Source organism: Pleurodeles waltl, chromosome 12 (assembly GCF_031143425.1).
Source record: "Pleurodeles waltl isolate 20211129_DDA chromosome 12, aPleWal1.hap1.20221129, whole genome shotgun sequence".
NCBI lineage: Eukaryota > Metazoa > Chordata > Amphibia > Caudata > Salamandridae > Pleurodeles > Pleurodeles waltl.
In genome coordinates, this window is record NC_090451.1 from 336,107,679 (window position 1) to 336,123,122 (window position 15,444).

General features: G+C 45.8%; 1 protein-coding gene across 1 annotated transcript in view; it reads left to right on the top strand.

Moving 5' to 3' along the window:
- Window positions 1-15,444, top strand: part of LOC138267494 (transcription initiation factor TFIID subunit 4-like) — a 1,241,721-nt gene that overhangs the window by 288,231 nt on the left and 938,046 nt on the right. Inside the window, exon 8 of the mRNA XM_069216487.1 lies at window positions 12,353-12,449. Within this exon, the coding sequence (XP_069072588.1) occupies window positions 12,353-12,449 (97 nt within the window). The remainder of the gene's footprint in view (window positions 1-12,352; window positions 12,450-15,444) is intronic.

Below are 15,444 nucleotides of genomic sequence, written 5' to 3' on the forward strand. Positions count from 1 at the left end.
TGCACAGACTCCTCTCTGCTGCTCCAGCGACGTGGGACTCCTCTTCTGGTGTGCTGACTGGGCCTCACTGTGACTTAATGTGCCTGCTGCCTTTGGGTATCTTGTGGGGACTCCACCTGCTTCGGGTGGCTCTCCTGTCTTCTTAGTTTCAGCCCGGACTCCCCTCTAAGGGTTGAGTCCCCAGGACCTTGTTGGTCTTCCACTGGTCTGCAAAATGTCCTTCTGCTCCTCTTGCATTTGCTTGTGCTTGTTGATGGCCATTCTGTCCACTGACCCATCTGCAGTCCGGCGACCGGCAAGGGACAGCTCGTAGGTGACTTCAGTGACTCCTATGCAGCTCCTGAACCCCCCAGCTGGACATAATCCATCACAGTCGACCCTGATCTTTAGCTACAGAAGGGTGTTGCTTGGCTCCTGTCATACCTGGACACTGCTGCATGGATTGGACTATATCCTTTCCTTCTGCAGGTCCTCTTCACCTGTAATCCACCCTTGGTTTCCGCTGGTCCGGTCCTGCCTCTGCATTCTCCAACGTGACATCTCCATATTAACCTATGGGAAAACTGGGTAACTTAACTCTCTGCCCTTGGCCACTGGGGATCTTCTAGGTACTTAACTTTTGGGGTTCCACTCTTCCCCAGTGTTTGTCCAACTACTCCATACACTCTGGTGGGGTACACCCGTTCACATTACATTTTTTTAAAATATATGTTTTTGCCCTTTCTAATTTGTGCTTTTCCTAAGTACATACCTGTGTCTATCTTGTGTGTTTATACTTTCAAAGGGGGGTATACCGATGGTAGTCTAATTTGGTGTGCCTATAATAAAGAACCTTTATTTTTTACAACACTGTGTGGTTCCTTTCATGTCTGATAAGTTACTGTGTGTCTACTGTGGTATTGCAGGTGCTTAACATGCCTTGAAGATAAGTCTTGGCTGCACACTACAGCTACCCTAGAGAGCCTTGGCTGTCTAGACACTGTAACATTATCTAATTAGTGTTTGCCTGGACCCAGTATAAGGTCTAACACCACAGGTGTCCACCACACACTGGGCCAGCTTCCTACAGGAGCAAAGCCCGTTTGATCTGGAGCAATGAGAGATGGAAGGAGGGGGCCCAGGCAGGCTGCTAGGATGCCAGGAAAAGCTTAACGTCAACATTTAAGATAAATTTTGGCCTATATGAAGTGTGAGGTGGGTGTCTTTGCCCTGTTTTGGGATAACCACCAACATTGAAGGTGGAATCGAGACCATGTCTGCAATAGTATTGAAAAGCCAGGTGAGAAGGTAAGCAAGAGTTGTTCAAAAAGCCTTGTAAAAATAGGTCGGGAAACCCATCAGGGCCTGATGATGTAAGTAGTTTCTGTTTGGCAACAATGGAGTTCACCTCCTCAATTCGGATAGGGCTGCCCAAATCAGATGCTTGTCCCGGTGTTAATTTAGATGTTTGGGCGCCTTGGAGCTATGATCCAGCTTTGTTGGTAGGTAAGTCCTGCTTAGCATACAGTTCTTTATAGAAGTCATGGAAGGCCGAAGCTATCAGGGCATTTCGTGAAGATTCAGAGCCATCTGCAGTTACGATAGATGATATGCATGCAGCCTGGCTCTGTGCTTAGTGGCTAAGAGGCGACCGCATCTTTCACCGGCAACGTAAATGGAGTGGAGCAGGCAGAGGGCTGCATACTGTGCTCTAAGTCAATGCCCTCCTGTTGTTTGCGGGCAGTCTCCAATTCATGCATATCTAAGGTGTCCTTGTACTTTTGTGGATGCATTCAAGTTCCAAGACTTGGCAAGAGAGTTGTTCCCTTTTGTTTCTCTGAAGTTTGTCTGTTGCGGATATCGTGGTTAGCTTGCCTCTGATTACCACTTTCAAGGTTTCACCGATGGTAGATGGTGAGACCTCAGGGGTGTCATCTAGTGCAAAGAAATCTAATAGTGTTTTATCAATTTGGGTGATAACCTCTGGAAGATGAAGAAGGGTTTCATGTAGTCTTCAAAGGGTTTGGGGGGGCTGAAGCAGCGGGAAAGAAAAATCAAGGGACACATATGTCCGTATGGATTGCAGATCATGCATTAGTTTTATGGGCATGGGAGAAGAACGTGTAATCTTGTATGTGTGTGGGTGTGAAGAGCACCAGAGGTCCTGCAGATCCATTTAATTCAAACAGAGCATACCCTCCTGGGAGAGAGCCCCAGTGTGGCCAAGGCGGTGAGCTGATCTGTCCAGGTCATTATTGAGGATGAAATCAGGCCCCCTCCTAAGTGCACCAAGCGAACCCGGGTAGCCATGACTTATGCTACAGCCTCCCACCCCTCATTTCGACATGCTTCCGTCCGACCTTACCCCAAAAGGAGTTGGATACTGTAAGGAAATGCCTCCTTGGCATGGTTACCCCCTGACCTTTTGCCTTTGCTGATGCTAAGTTATGATTTGAAAGTGTGCTGGGATCCTGCTAACTAGGCCCCAGCACCAGTGTTCTTTCCCTGAACTGTACCTTTGTCTCCACAATTGGCACAACCCTGGCACCCAGGTAAGTCCCTTGTAACTGGTACCCCTGGTACCAAGGGCCCTGATGCCAGGGAAGGTCTCTAAAGGCTGCAGCATGTCTTATGCCACCCCTCACTCAGTACCTACACACTGCTTGCCAGCTTGTGTTTGCTGGTAGGGAGAAAATGTCTAAGTCGACATGGCACTCCCCTCAGAGTGCCATGCCAACCTCACACTACCTGTGGCATAGGTAAGTCACCCCTCTAGCAGGCTTGACAGCCCTAAGGCAAGGTGCACTATACCACAGGTGAGGGCATATGTGCATGAGCACTATGCCCCTACAGTGTCTAAGCAAATCCTTAGACATTGTAAGTGCAGGGTAGACATAACAGTATATTGTCTGGGAGTCTGTCAAACACGAACTCCACAGCACCATAATGGCTACACTGAAAACTGGGAAGTTTGGTATCCAACTTCTTAGCACAATAAATGCACACTGATGCCAGTGTACACTTTATTGTAAAAATACACCCAGAGGGCATCTTAGAGATGCCCCCTGAAAACATACCCGACTTCCAGTGTGGGCTGACTAGTTTTGCCAGCCTGCCACACACCAGACAAGTTGCTGGCCACTTGGGGAGAGTGCCTTTGTCACTCTGTGGCCAGGAACAAAGCTTGTACTGGGTGGAGGTGCTTCTCACCTCCCCCTGCAGGAACTGTAACACCTGGCGGCTCACCCCCTTTGTTACAGCACCATAGGGCATTCCAGCTAGTGGAGATGCCCGCCCCTCCAGCCACTGCCCCCACTTTTGGCGGCAAGGCTGGAGGAGATAATGAGAAAAACGACGAGTCGTCACCCCCAAGTCAGGAAAGCCCCTAAGGTGTCCTGAGCTGAGGTGACTCTTACTTTTAGAAATCCTCCATCTTGTAGAAGGAGGATTCCCCCAATAGGATTAGGGATGTGCCCTCCTCCCTACAGGGAGGAGGCACAAAGAGGGTTTGCCACCCTCCAGGACAGTAGCCATTGGCTACTGCCCTCCCAGACCTAAACACACCCCTAAATTCAGTATTTAGGGGCTCCCAGAACCGAGGAAGATAGATTCCTGCAACCTAAAGAAGAAGGAGGACTGCTGACCTGAAGCCCTGCATTGAAGACGGAGACGACAACTGATTTGGCCCCAGCCACACCGGCCTGTCTCCCTACTTCGAAGAAAACTGCAACAGCGACGCATCCAACAGGGTCCAGCGACCTCTGAAGCCTCAGAGGACTACCCTGCATCTAAAGGACCAAGAAACTCCTGAGAACAGCTGCCCTGTTCAAGAAACTGCAACTCTTTGCAACAAAGAAGCAACTTTTAAAGACCACACGTTTCCCGCCGGAAGCGTGAGACTTTCCACTCTGCACCCGAAGTCCCCGGCTCAACCTGCGGAAAACTAACACTACAGAGAGGACTCCCCGGCGACTGCGAGCCCGTGAGTAGCCAGAGTTGAGCCCCTACAGCGACGCCTGCAGAGGAAATCCAGAGGCCCCCCCTGACCGCGACTGCCTGCTTCAGGAACCCGACGCCTGGAAACCACACTGCACCCGCTGCCCCCAGGACCTGAAGGAACCGAACTCCAGTGCAGGAGTGACCCCCAGGTGACCCTCTGCCTAGCCCAGGTGGTGACTACCCAGAGGAGCCCCCCTGTGCCTGCCTGCATCGTTGAAGAGACCCCCGGGTCTCCCCATTGATTCCTATTAGAAAGCCGATGCCTGTTTGCACTCTGCACCCGGCCGCCCCTGTGCCGCTGAGGGTGTACTTTCTGTGCCTGCTTGTCCCCCCCCCCCCCCCCCCCCCCCCCGGTGCCGTACAAAACCCCCCTGGTCTGCCCTCCGAAGAAGCGGGTACTTACCTGCTGACAGACTGGAACCGGGGCACCCCTATTTCCATTGAAGCCTATGTGTTTTGGGCACTACTTTGACCTCTGCACCTGACCGGCCCTGAGCTGCTGGTGTGGTAACTTTGGGGTTGCCCTGAACCCCCAACGGTGGGTTACCTTGAACCCAACTTTGAACCCTGTAGGTGTTTTACTTACCTGTGAACTTAACATTTACTTACCTCCCCCAGGAACTGTTGATTTTTGCACTGTGTCCACTTTTAAATTAGCTTATTGCCATTTCTTTCAAAACTGTACATGCTATTGTGATTATTCAAAGTTCCTAGAATACTTGAGTGAAATACCTTTCATTTAAAGTATTGTTTGTAAATCTTGAACCTGTGGTTCTTAAAATAAACTAAGAAAAGATATATTTCTATATAAAAACCTATTGGCCTGGAATTTGTCTTTGAGTGTGTGTTCCTCATTATTGCCTGTGTGTGTACAACAAATGCTTAACACTACCCTCTGATAAGCCTACTGCTCGACCACACTACCACAAAATAGAGCATTAGAATTATCTCTTTTTGCCACTATTTTACCTCTAAGGGGAACCCTTGGACTCTGTGCACACTATTTCTTACTTTGAAATAGTATATACAGAACCAACTTCCTACAGATACCAAGATCGTTACCCCTGTTGACTTGGTAGGCCCAGAGGAGAGAAATTGGTGTGGAAAGGCCCGTGAGCCTAGGTACGCCAATCCCTAGCTAGCAAGTGAGTTTCTTGGAGTGGACAAATATGGGCCTCATAGTGTTTGCGGTAGCAGAGTATGGCTGTGTGCTTAAGTGGCTTATTAAAGCCCTTCATGTTAAGGGTAAGTATCCGTAGGCTGTGTGTCATGAGGTCTGGGTGAAAGATCTCAATGAATCTCATATGGGGACACTAGCTGTGTGTGCTGGTGGAGTTGCATTTAGAAATGGACAGTCATGGCTATGGCGGAACAGCAGCCGCCTGGTCTCTGGAGAGCACCTCTAGTATCTCCTGCCTCTCGTGTGCCATAGCTGCCGGGGTCAGGACGAAGGCTCGAGAGAGACCCCCCTGCCCTCCTCCATTGTTGGCATCTGTGGGGCCCCCCTTTCGCTCCGATTGTTTTGAAAAGAGTCAGGGAGGGCATTGTCGATACCCACCAGCTTGCAGGCCTCTTTAAGGGAGCAAAGTTGGTGGAGCTTGCTGTACAGTCAGAAGACCAGCTGGAAGGGGTGGCCCCAAGAGTATGCATTGCCTTCTTTTCGCAGGTGAGTTGTGATGGGGCGAAATTCTCTGTTTCTGAAGGGTGGAGGCAGCCAGTTCCTGATATAACATTGGTTTGAATCCTTTAAATTGTGGATGGTTTCTATCTCAGGCCATCCAGAAGATCGATTCTTTTAGTTGGAAATCATGGACACAAACTAGTATGTCTGCCAGCGGGGCAGTGTCCTATCTCTTGGAGCCTACCTGGTGTGCCTTGTCTATCTTGATGTCGACCTCTGTTGTTGCCTCCAGAATTGAATGAAAAAGGTCTGTTGCAAATTGACTTACACCAATTCCCTCAGCCCCGAATGGGACACACCTGATCTGTATGTGGTTGTGCCATGATCGGTTTTCCAAATCTTAGGCATGGACTTATAAGTTCAGTTGCTGATCTTGGAGGCAAAGTATTTCCTGCTGCAGCTGCTCAATTTCTTAGGTGCAGGATGTTCCATGATCTTCCAGGGAATTAATCCTGTCATCTAGTCTTCCCAGATCACAGCGGACTTCTCTCAGGTCCACTTAGAGATCCTTCTTAACCGTTTGGCGGTCCTCCCGGTGTGAAAGGGCCTGGTCACCAGTGTGTCCACGCCTCCTTCTACAGCAGAGGTGTCCAAGTTTGGGATGGTGTGGTGTCTGTGGTCTACAATCCTGGTGTTTTTAGTAAGCATCTCCTTTAGAGAGAAGTCTTTCTTCCCCATCTGGCTGCCATTGCTTCTGTATTGCTGGAGGGCCCTGCTATCAGGGCTGAGGAGGGGGCAGTTGGCTCACACAACCTTGGAGGATCGCTCCCCGGGGTTGAGGCAGGCAAGAAAATGTGTGGTGAGTCAGAAGGTACATCACAGCTGCAGCAGTGGAGCTCTAGGTCGAGCTCCTCTCAGCAACTAGCAGAGGTCTCGGAGAGTAGTAATAGTGGACCAGTGCGAGATATTGCTGTGCTAAGGTGAGCTTCAGGAGCCCAACTAAAGATCATTCCGGGAACCACCTCCTTAGGGGCCGGGGTGAGATCACCTCTGGAAGACCCTGCAGGGGCCATGTGTTGGAGAGAATCTCTCCTAGCCTCTCTTCAAGCATCCATGGTGGCTGGTGTCAGTGGAAGATGCTGCAGAGGGTGCTGCCAGCAGGAGAGCCCCTGGGGTGGCTTTTGGAAAGGGCCTCCGGTCTGGCCAGTGAGTATCATTATCTAGAGGTGCAGGAGGGGCTGAGCAGTCTAGTGGTGGGGGAGGAGCTGTGCATGTCCCCCAGGAGTCCAGAACCTCGTGGAAGTACAGGCTGGATGGCCAGAGGCCTCAGTTGTGTCTAAATCTGCAGCAAAGGGGAAGTCCACCGCGTGGCCCCAGATCCCAGTTCCTGTGGCTCATTCTTGGGTTTGTGCGGATGCTGCCTGCCTCCAAGGTCTCCAGAGCAGGAGCCTGTCACTTCCCACGATGATCCCCGTCCGGCACAGGCAGGCCCCAATCTGGGGGAAGGTATTGTGGTTGCAACTGTAGGCCGCCCAGAGTCCCCAGTCTGTCCCACCTCTGTGCTTCATCTTGCAGGTGGGGGAGGCCGGAGCCGCACAGGCCAGGCCCCTTCCTGGAAGCACGCATCTCACCACCTTCTCCGAGGTCTGCGGCTCGTCGGGGCTTCCGCTCAGGCTTATCAGCTTCCGCGCACCAGCAGGGGTGAAGACAGTTACGATGGTCATGAGCCAATGCAGGATGTTCCTCCTCCATGGTTGGGCCAGCCAGGGCCTCTGCTCCTAGCCGGCCATCACAGGCGCAGGGTAGCAATCAGGGTGCCCTCCTCTCTGCGTCTCCGCTCTCCTTCTCAAGTGTCAGCTCGTGCACGTCAACCAGTGGGCTTTCCCTCGACATGGCTACAGTGCCTGCGGGATGGATCGTAGTGGGGGACGTAAAGACCTTAAAGCACATCTCACCTGTCCGCCATCTTAGTAACGTTCCCCTTGTTAAGGTCTGATTTAGAAGTCAACGGAGGTCCCATTCTATCCATTTTTGATGGATTATTCCCTCTGCCGACTTCTAAGTCAGGCGCTAATTTGTGGATCTGCTGCAGATATCTGTATGTAACCTGCATGCTTGTGTTTGAATCCCTGAAAAAGGTTCTTTGATTTTAATGCGCAGGAAGCAGATCTTTCTGTTTAACCACTTTCCATTCCAGATGGGCTTTAATCAGTCTTATTGTCTAATTTCTAGTCTTTTTAGCATTGTGAGTGATTGAAAAATGTAAAAGGTATTTACAGGCAATAATGTAAAAGGTATTTACAGGCAATCAATTGTTTATTTATCAGTATAGTAAAACATTTCAAGCAATGTTGATTTGTATAAAGCATCAAACTATCAATTACACACAAGTTTTTGCACCCAGAAGAGAAGGTTTAATTGTATATATTGCAGCATCATGATTGAAAATTATTATTCGTATCATCCACATACTGCCCAGATGGTCATTCCTGTAAGTTAGGTGACATAATTGGATAAAATAGTTATCTAAATGGTAGGAAGATTAAATATCTATATAATAGCATCTACACCGGTTAATTTATACGACCCATACTATTGGGGAAGTTGTTCACCAATTTTAGGTTTAAATCTTTTTATTGAAATGTTAACCAATAAGAGGTTAACAAACAGGTCAAGCTTGCTCAATTGCTGTCAAGCTTTTCATCTAACTGCACCCTTTTCTAATTTGTAATTACACCAGATTGTAAGCTGCACAATAATCTTCCATCTTTCCCACCAACAGTGAACTCCTGTAATGGGAAAGTGTGACAGGAAGTCCACGATAAGGTGGGGTGAAGAATTAAAACTCGCTGGGGATGGGGGTGTTGTGAGGGACTCAGGTGGGGAGGGAGTTACAATGAAGTGGATGCAGGACTGGAGGAGCAAAGGTAGGTGGTGGGGAAGAATGTGAGAAGGGAAGCAGGCTGGTTAACTACTGCCACCCCAACACTGAAATTGTCAGCATGCCAAAAAGATAAAGAAACCACCAGTGACGTAAAGCCTCCAGTACATCAAGCCACCTGCACTGCAGAACCACTTTCATATAATGTTCATAGTGACCATCTGGCAGCATGCATCAGTGATGAATGTCAGTTTAGACCTGTTCAAGCATTCAAGTGTCTCTTGGTAACCCTGTAGTGAACCCTAATGTAGGAAAGTACCCTTTTTCTTTGCATGATTACCCCTATTTTCTGCCTGTTGTCAGTGTGTTTCACTGTGTTCACTGGGATCCTGCTAACCAGAACCCCAGTGATTATGTCTCCCTTCTAACTTGGTAACATGGTTACTTACACCCTACATTTGGCATACTGGTGCCCCCTTGTGAGTCCCTAGTATATGCTACCCAGGGCATTGTGGTACCAAAGGATCCCCATGGGCTGCAGCATGTATTATGCCACACAGGGGGGCCCATGCAAAGTGTACCTGCAGGCCTACCATTGCAGCCTGTGTGAAAGGGGACCTGCGCCCTTTTCACTACAGGTCACTGCATCAGGTCACTACAAGTCACCCCTATGGCAGACCCTCCTAGCCCAGAGGGCAGGGTACAAGTACCTGTGTGTGAGGGCACCCCTGCACTAGCAGAGGTGCCCCCACATACTCCAGTTCCATTTTCCTTGACTTCATGAGTGGGGGACACCATTTTATGTGTGTACTGGAAATAAGGCAATACCTATATCCATCTACATAATGGTAACTCCGAACCTAGGCATGTTTGGTATTAACCTTTTTGGAATCATACCCCAATACTGTTGCCGGTATTGGAAGTATGATTCCATGCACTCTGGGGGCTCCTTACAGGACCCCCAGCATTGCTTCAACCAGCCTTCTGGGGTTTTCTGGGCAGCCCAAGCTGCTACCACCCCTCAGACAGGTTTCTGCTCTCCTGCTGCTTGAACAGCTCAAGCCCAGGAAGGCAGAACAAAGAATTTCCTTTGGGAGACGAGGGTAACACCCTCTCCCTTTGGAAATATGTGTTACATGGCTTGGGAGGGGATAGCCTACCCAAGCCACTGGTATGCTTTGAAGGGCACATTTGGTGCCCTTCGTGCATAAACTAGCCTACACCAGTTCAGGGACATCCAATCCATGCTCTAGCGTGAAACTGAACAATGGAAAGGAGAGTGACCACTTCCCCTGTCCATCACCACCCCAGGGGTGGTGCCCAGAGCTCCTCCAGAGGGTTCCTGGGCTCTGCCATCTTGAATCCAAGGTTGGCAGGGACCTCTGGGAGCATCTGAGTGCCCAGGCCAAGCAGGTGACTTCAGAGCCCCAGGTGACCAATCCCCTTTTCAGGGCTATTTAGGGTCTCTCTTTTGAGTGGGTCCACAGATTCAGCTTGCAAGATTCCAGCAGGACTCTTCTGCAACCTCTACTTCGACTTCTAGCCACTGGAACCGCAACTGGACCCTTTAGTAACCGACAGTCTGCATCCATGATAGCGACATTGTTACCATGGCTCTTTCCACCGTCTGCAACATTTCCCGGCTGTGCCCCCTCTGAGGGTAGCAAGTCTTCAGTCCACACGAGAAGGAAGAAAGAATCTCCCTTGGAGTGCAGGCACCAACTGCAACAGGTCGTTTTCTATCACTTGTTATGCCTATTACTGATAACTAGTGTACATATTTAGTGTGTTTACTAACCTCCTATTAGAGAGCTGCCTATCTAGTGTTTTGGTACTGTGTTACTGTAATATAGACACTTACCTTTCATGAAACTGAGTGTTTTCTTTCATGTGTGTAAATGCTGTACGACTACAGTGGTTGCATGAGCTTTGCATGTCTCCAAGAAAAGCCTTGGCTGCTCATCCATAGCTACCTATAGAGAGCCTGGCTTCTAGACACTGCCCAAACTACACTAATAGGGGATACCTGGACATGGGGTAAGGTGTATGTAGCTAAGGTACCCACCACACACCAGACCAGCTTCCTACACTTTTAAAAGGAGGGAAATAGGACTTTTCTTTTAACCCTGCTAGGACGTGTTGATTTTTCAGGTCCCTGATTATAACAGCTTCTCTCTTATAGGAAGCTAGTTTTTGGTACTCGTCCTTTTTTTTCATAAGGTGCTGTCCTCCTTACACACCTAGAAGGATATTTGTTTTTCTGTCTGTTCTCCCATCCCATATGCTTTCTCAACATAGTGCTTTAGGCGGGATAATAAATCCTGTCTCTGACGAAAAATGTAACTCCAAGCCCCATCTATTGTTTTACCACATGTTTAGGCTTGCTGTGAATACTGCTTTGATACTGTTAAAAGAGCAATTTTAAAATTGTTGGTATCTTGTATAAAACACAAATTGTCTGATTCGTTCCTCCAGAGGCAATTGGTGTTTCTTTGAGCAGAGCAAAATCAGTCCTCTTTTGTGCAATTTGTCTGTCAGTGCTCTCTGTAAAAGAAATAGTACTCAGGGCAACTCAGAAACCCCCTTTTTTTTTAAAACAAAACAAAAAAAACCTGTCTCCAATATTGGACTGGCAGCCTGGACACTTTGCTGCTGCCAGATGGGCCGGCTTGATGGGGGGGTCACTGTGTGTGGGCTGTTATTTTTTATCCTGCCACTGCACATTGGAGCAAAAGTGTGGCCCGCACACTGGCCCTGTGTAGCCAGCCAGTATGACAAAGGCTTTCCAACCTTGCCTGTCTGAATGGTGTTGCATTTGTTTCTCTAGTTATCATTGTTGGTGTCTTCTGCTAGTTGGAAAAAGGAGAGACACATGGCTTGAGGAGTTATCTACCATTACGTCTATGGTACTGTGAAGCCTGTTACCTGTTTCCAAACCTCACTTTACTCACTGTTGGTAATCTGCTTTCAGCCTTCTAAGATTTGATGCATAGCTTCTTGGAGTAGATAGCATGTACAGGGCAGACATTTGTGTGCCAGCTGTCCACAGATTGATTTTACAGCAGTTTCCAACCATAACTATGTATCTATCAACATACTCGGGATCAACTCTAAACTTTAATGTAATTTAACAAACCTCTAACCAAAACCACCCTAATCCCATACTTGATTGACCATGCTGAAATAATTTAGAAAACAATTGTCAATGTTAATATGTTTTCTTCGATATTGCTTAATGTATAAATTGTTCATTTTGTCTTTCTTCTTTGATTTTACAGCAGTTTCCAACCATAACTATATACCTATCAACATACTCGGGTTCAGCTCTAAACTTTAATGTAATTTAACAAATCTCTAACCAAAACCATCCTAATCCCGTGCTTGACCTACCATGCTGAAATAATTTAGAAAACAATTGTCAATGTTTCATAGATATTTTTCAATATTGCTTAATGGATAAATTGTTCATTTTGTCTTTCTTCTTTTTCTTCAAATGTCTACTAGACATTTAAAGAAAAAGAGCTACGAATATTAGTAGAATTTTAATACAGACCACATCAGACAAGTTTACATGTTTTTTTTTTTAAATATACACTTTTCAGTTTTTTTGTAGGCTGGGCTGCACACAGAAGAGCTAATAGTAGCTCACAAGCTACTCGTTGGAGACACCTGTGTCATTTTCAGTTATAATTTACATTTGCATTATCATTTTTCATTCGCATTTGTCTTTGATGTGTTTTCTTCAGAATGTGTTTCTTCGTATATTTTGTTAGATTTCACAAGGCACCAAAAATAATCCTGTCACACTCAGAAAAGTGTACACATTGGAACTGTTTTGTTTACTATGTAATGAAATTGTGTTTTAATTACAGATTTGTCATTCATCTCAGTTTTTGAGCCACCCACCAACATCGTCCCAGTCAACACAGAGTAGAATGCCACTTTTATCTCAGGACAGTAGACCTCAAGGTACTAGTACATTTGTAGATTAAATTATTATTGTGATCATTTTTGTTCATGATGTCTTACATTTTGGTGTCACTCGGTATTATCATGCTCTGTCATTGAGTTGTGTAACAAATTCATTTTGGTGATTGATGTGTTGTATATACTAGATAGAATTATGTTTGTTTTTGCACCAGCTTTCCTATTAATTATTTGTCGTGGATTCTATTAATGCAGTGAGATCCACCACCCATGAATATCATGTCTAATTGTAAACGATCCTAAATCACAACTCAAGGCTCTCTTCCTTGGCTAGGTCCATGCTCTACACACACCTGGAGGTTTTTAACTTAAGCTGCAGTCTGTTTTCTTTTTTTGGAGAAGAAGAATAATGTACCTGGAAGCTGGGTTGGTATTGATAATTTGGGCTTAGTGCTCAAGGAGAGCTTTGATTCTGAGAAAGATCTTCATCGTTTTAGATATAAGATATATGCATTGAGACGTTTCCACAGCCAGAAGGGAAATCTCACAAAGCTGTAATCACATCATAGAACTGTGAAACGGGAGTGGGAAACTAGGGCTTGGTTTAGGGTACATAACAATGAAAAGTGCACTCTGTAAGAGCCTACACAGAGCCAACATTTCTTCAGACAAGGCCTGGTAAGACAATGATGGAAACCTTTCGTTGCCCAAAGAAAAAACGTTCCCTGCTTTGCATCCTGTATCTCATCTCCCAGGATGTGCTTATAGTCTTTTGAAAACAACCTCTTAATAAAAAATCTTATTGATATTAAAGTTGTCGTCCTATATGGTCAGTCAGAAGTCTTCTGTGGAGTCCGATTACAGAGGTTGCTGTGTTTTTAATGGAATAGTCCAAAATCAGTCGAAGTGTGCTACTCATTTAAAGAAATATAATTTAATTGGAAAAATACGTGAGGTTTCCTCTAGACCTACTAAGGTAAGCACAACTGCCTTAAAGTGACATGAGTTCACCTGAATCAGCACCGAAAAACCCAGTAAAAGAAACAACTGCAGAAAGTAACTCTGTCTTTAAATTCCCATTTTGAAGAAATGTGAACTTTAGTGGAAACATTTTCTCTTTTTGTATTAAAAAGTTAATCAATGAATCACATACCTTGTTCAGCATAAAAGTCAAAATCATCTTACTATACATCAGTAAAAACAAACAGTTTATCAAAAGAAAAACATGGTTCATATTTGTGGGTTGTCGAAGGGTGAGGTAGCCGAGGAACATCTTTTCAACAATCGTGCAACCTTATTGATTGAGCAGTATTACAGCTTTGGATAGGTAAATTACCACTCAAGCTAACCTGGAGTGAATAAAAGCAACCACTGACACGTGTTTCACTGACATTACAGCTCCTCAGAGAGGTTTTGCTGTCCAGACACAAGAGAGCACCCAGTATGTCATAATCCAAGAAAAAATGGCAAAAGACTTTGTACCTTTCTGGCCCGGCGTGGATGCCACTGTGCTCATACTATGCTTAAAAACTTAGCTAGAAAATCAGATATTTGAAGTGAGCAGATTTAGGGTGTTGATGGTGTTGTAGGGTGCCCTCTATAGTAGCTGCTTTCCCCCTAAACGTGGGAACTATGCAGAGTTCTCTGCTTCTTTTTTGTATAATGTATGCATCACTCTAAGCCTCAAAGGCTATTGTTCTGACTGACATAAAGTCATCCATCTCAATCATCCTCATAATATAATAATTTTAAAACAGTTACATTGATTATTAACTGTAGATCTAATTCGTTCAGCCTTGATTAAAAAAACAAAAAACACCCCATAGCAAAATATGACAGAGGAGTAGTTAACATTTTAAGATATAGAAAAGATGGCCTGCATCTGATGTAAATCTCTAATTTGAACTGCCTCACAAGTTATTTAACACAGGTCTGTAGAACTTATAGAAAAAAACACAATGCATCCTAGTTTGTACAGAGCTGCTATCACATAAGCATAAACATTGGTAATCAGCAGTGACCCAGTACTAGAACCCGGTCTGACTTTGCACATGTATTGATCAAGCCTGTGTCAAGATGGGACCAAAGAGTCATTTGCGTTACTTTTTAAAAACTGAACAACAGATTACATAACCTAAACATGCACGTCTGAAGCTGCATAAACGGCAATTAAAATTGTGTCCTTTATGTTCTCATTTTTGCAGAATTTTACTGAAGTCACATAGACCATCTTACAGTCGCAGGTACTCAGTTGTAGTCTCCCACAATAGGGATAGACAGGGCTAGATGATGATAAGCTTAATTGTGGTTGTTTCAGTGTGCAAGGCTGCTGTGAGATCCTTTTTCAAAAAGGGTGAAGTCATTACAGACCTATGTAAATGAATATATATATATTTTTTAATTCTCTCAAAACAAGCGTATGGTAAGCCATGCCCCCCCGGAGTACACATATTGAGCTGCTGTAGAAAAGAATGTATGACTTTATGGCATGGAGATGCCTTTTGAAAAGACGGTGTACCCAAGCCTTGTATTGGGACATTCTGAGGGTCTCCTTTTCTGCCTTCTTCAGCCTGAATCTAAATCTACGGAAGGCTACATTCTTTCCCAGATATTGCTCATGTAAATTGAATTCTAAATGGATTTTCTCCTAATTTGTTGCCAAAACTGTGATCTAAACTGCTTATATTGTAATTTGGTTAGCCAAGTGGCAAACTGTGATGGGTAATACAATTGCTTCCGTTGGTTCTAGCTGCAGGAATGTGGAAGAGCCTGCTAACTTCTTAGGTAATTTATGGAATACAAACACTAAGTGTACTATTTGTTTTCTAGTTAGGTAAGCTATTGTACACCCTTGATTTTGAGTGCCGACCCTTGCGTTTTTAGGTTGTGCACAACAGCGCGCAAACGCTGCTTTTCTGACCTGTTGGTATGTATCTGGGCTTTGAACCACGTCCTCCTCACGCCTATCACTATCACTTGTTCGTGTGTTTGCCTTCCAAAAATCCTCTCTTTTTGTTGGTAAATGCATTACACTTGT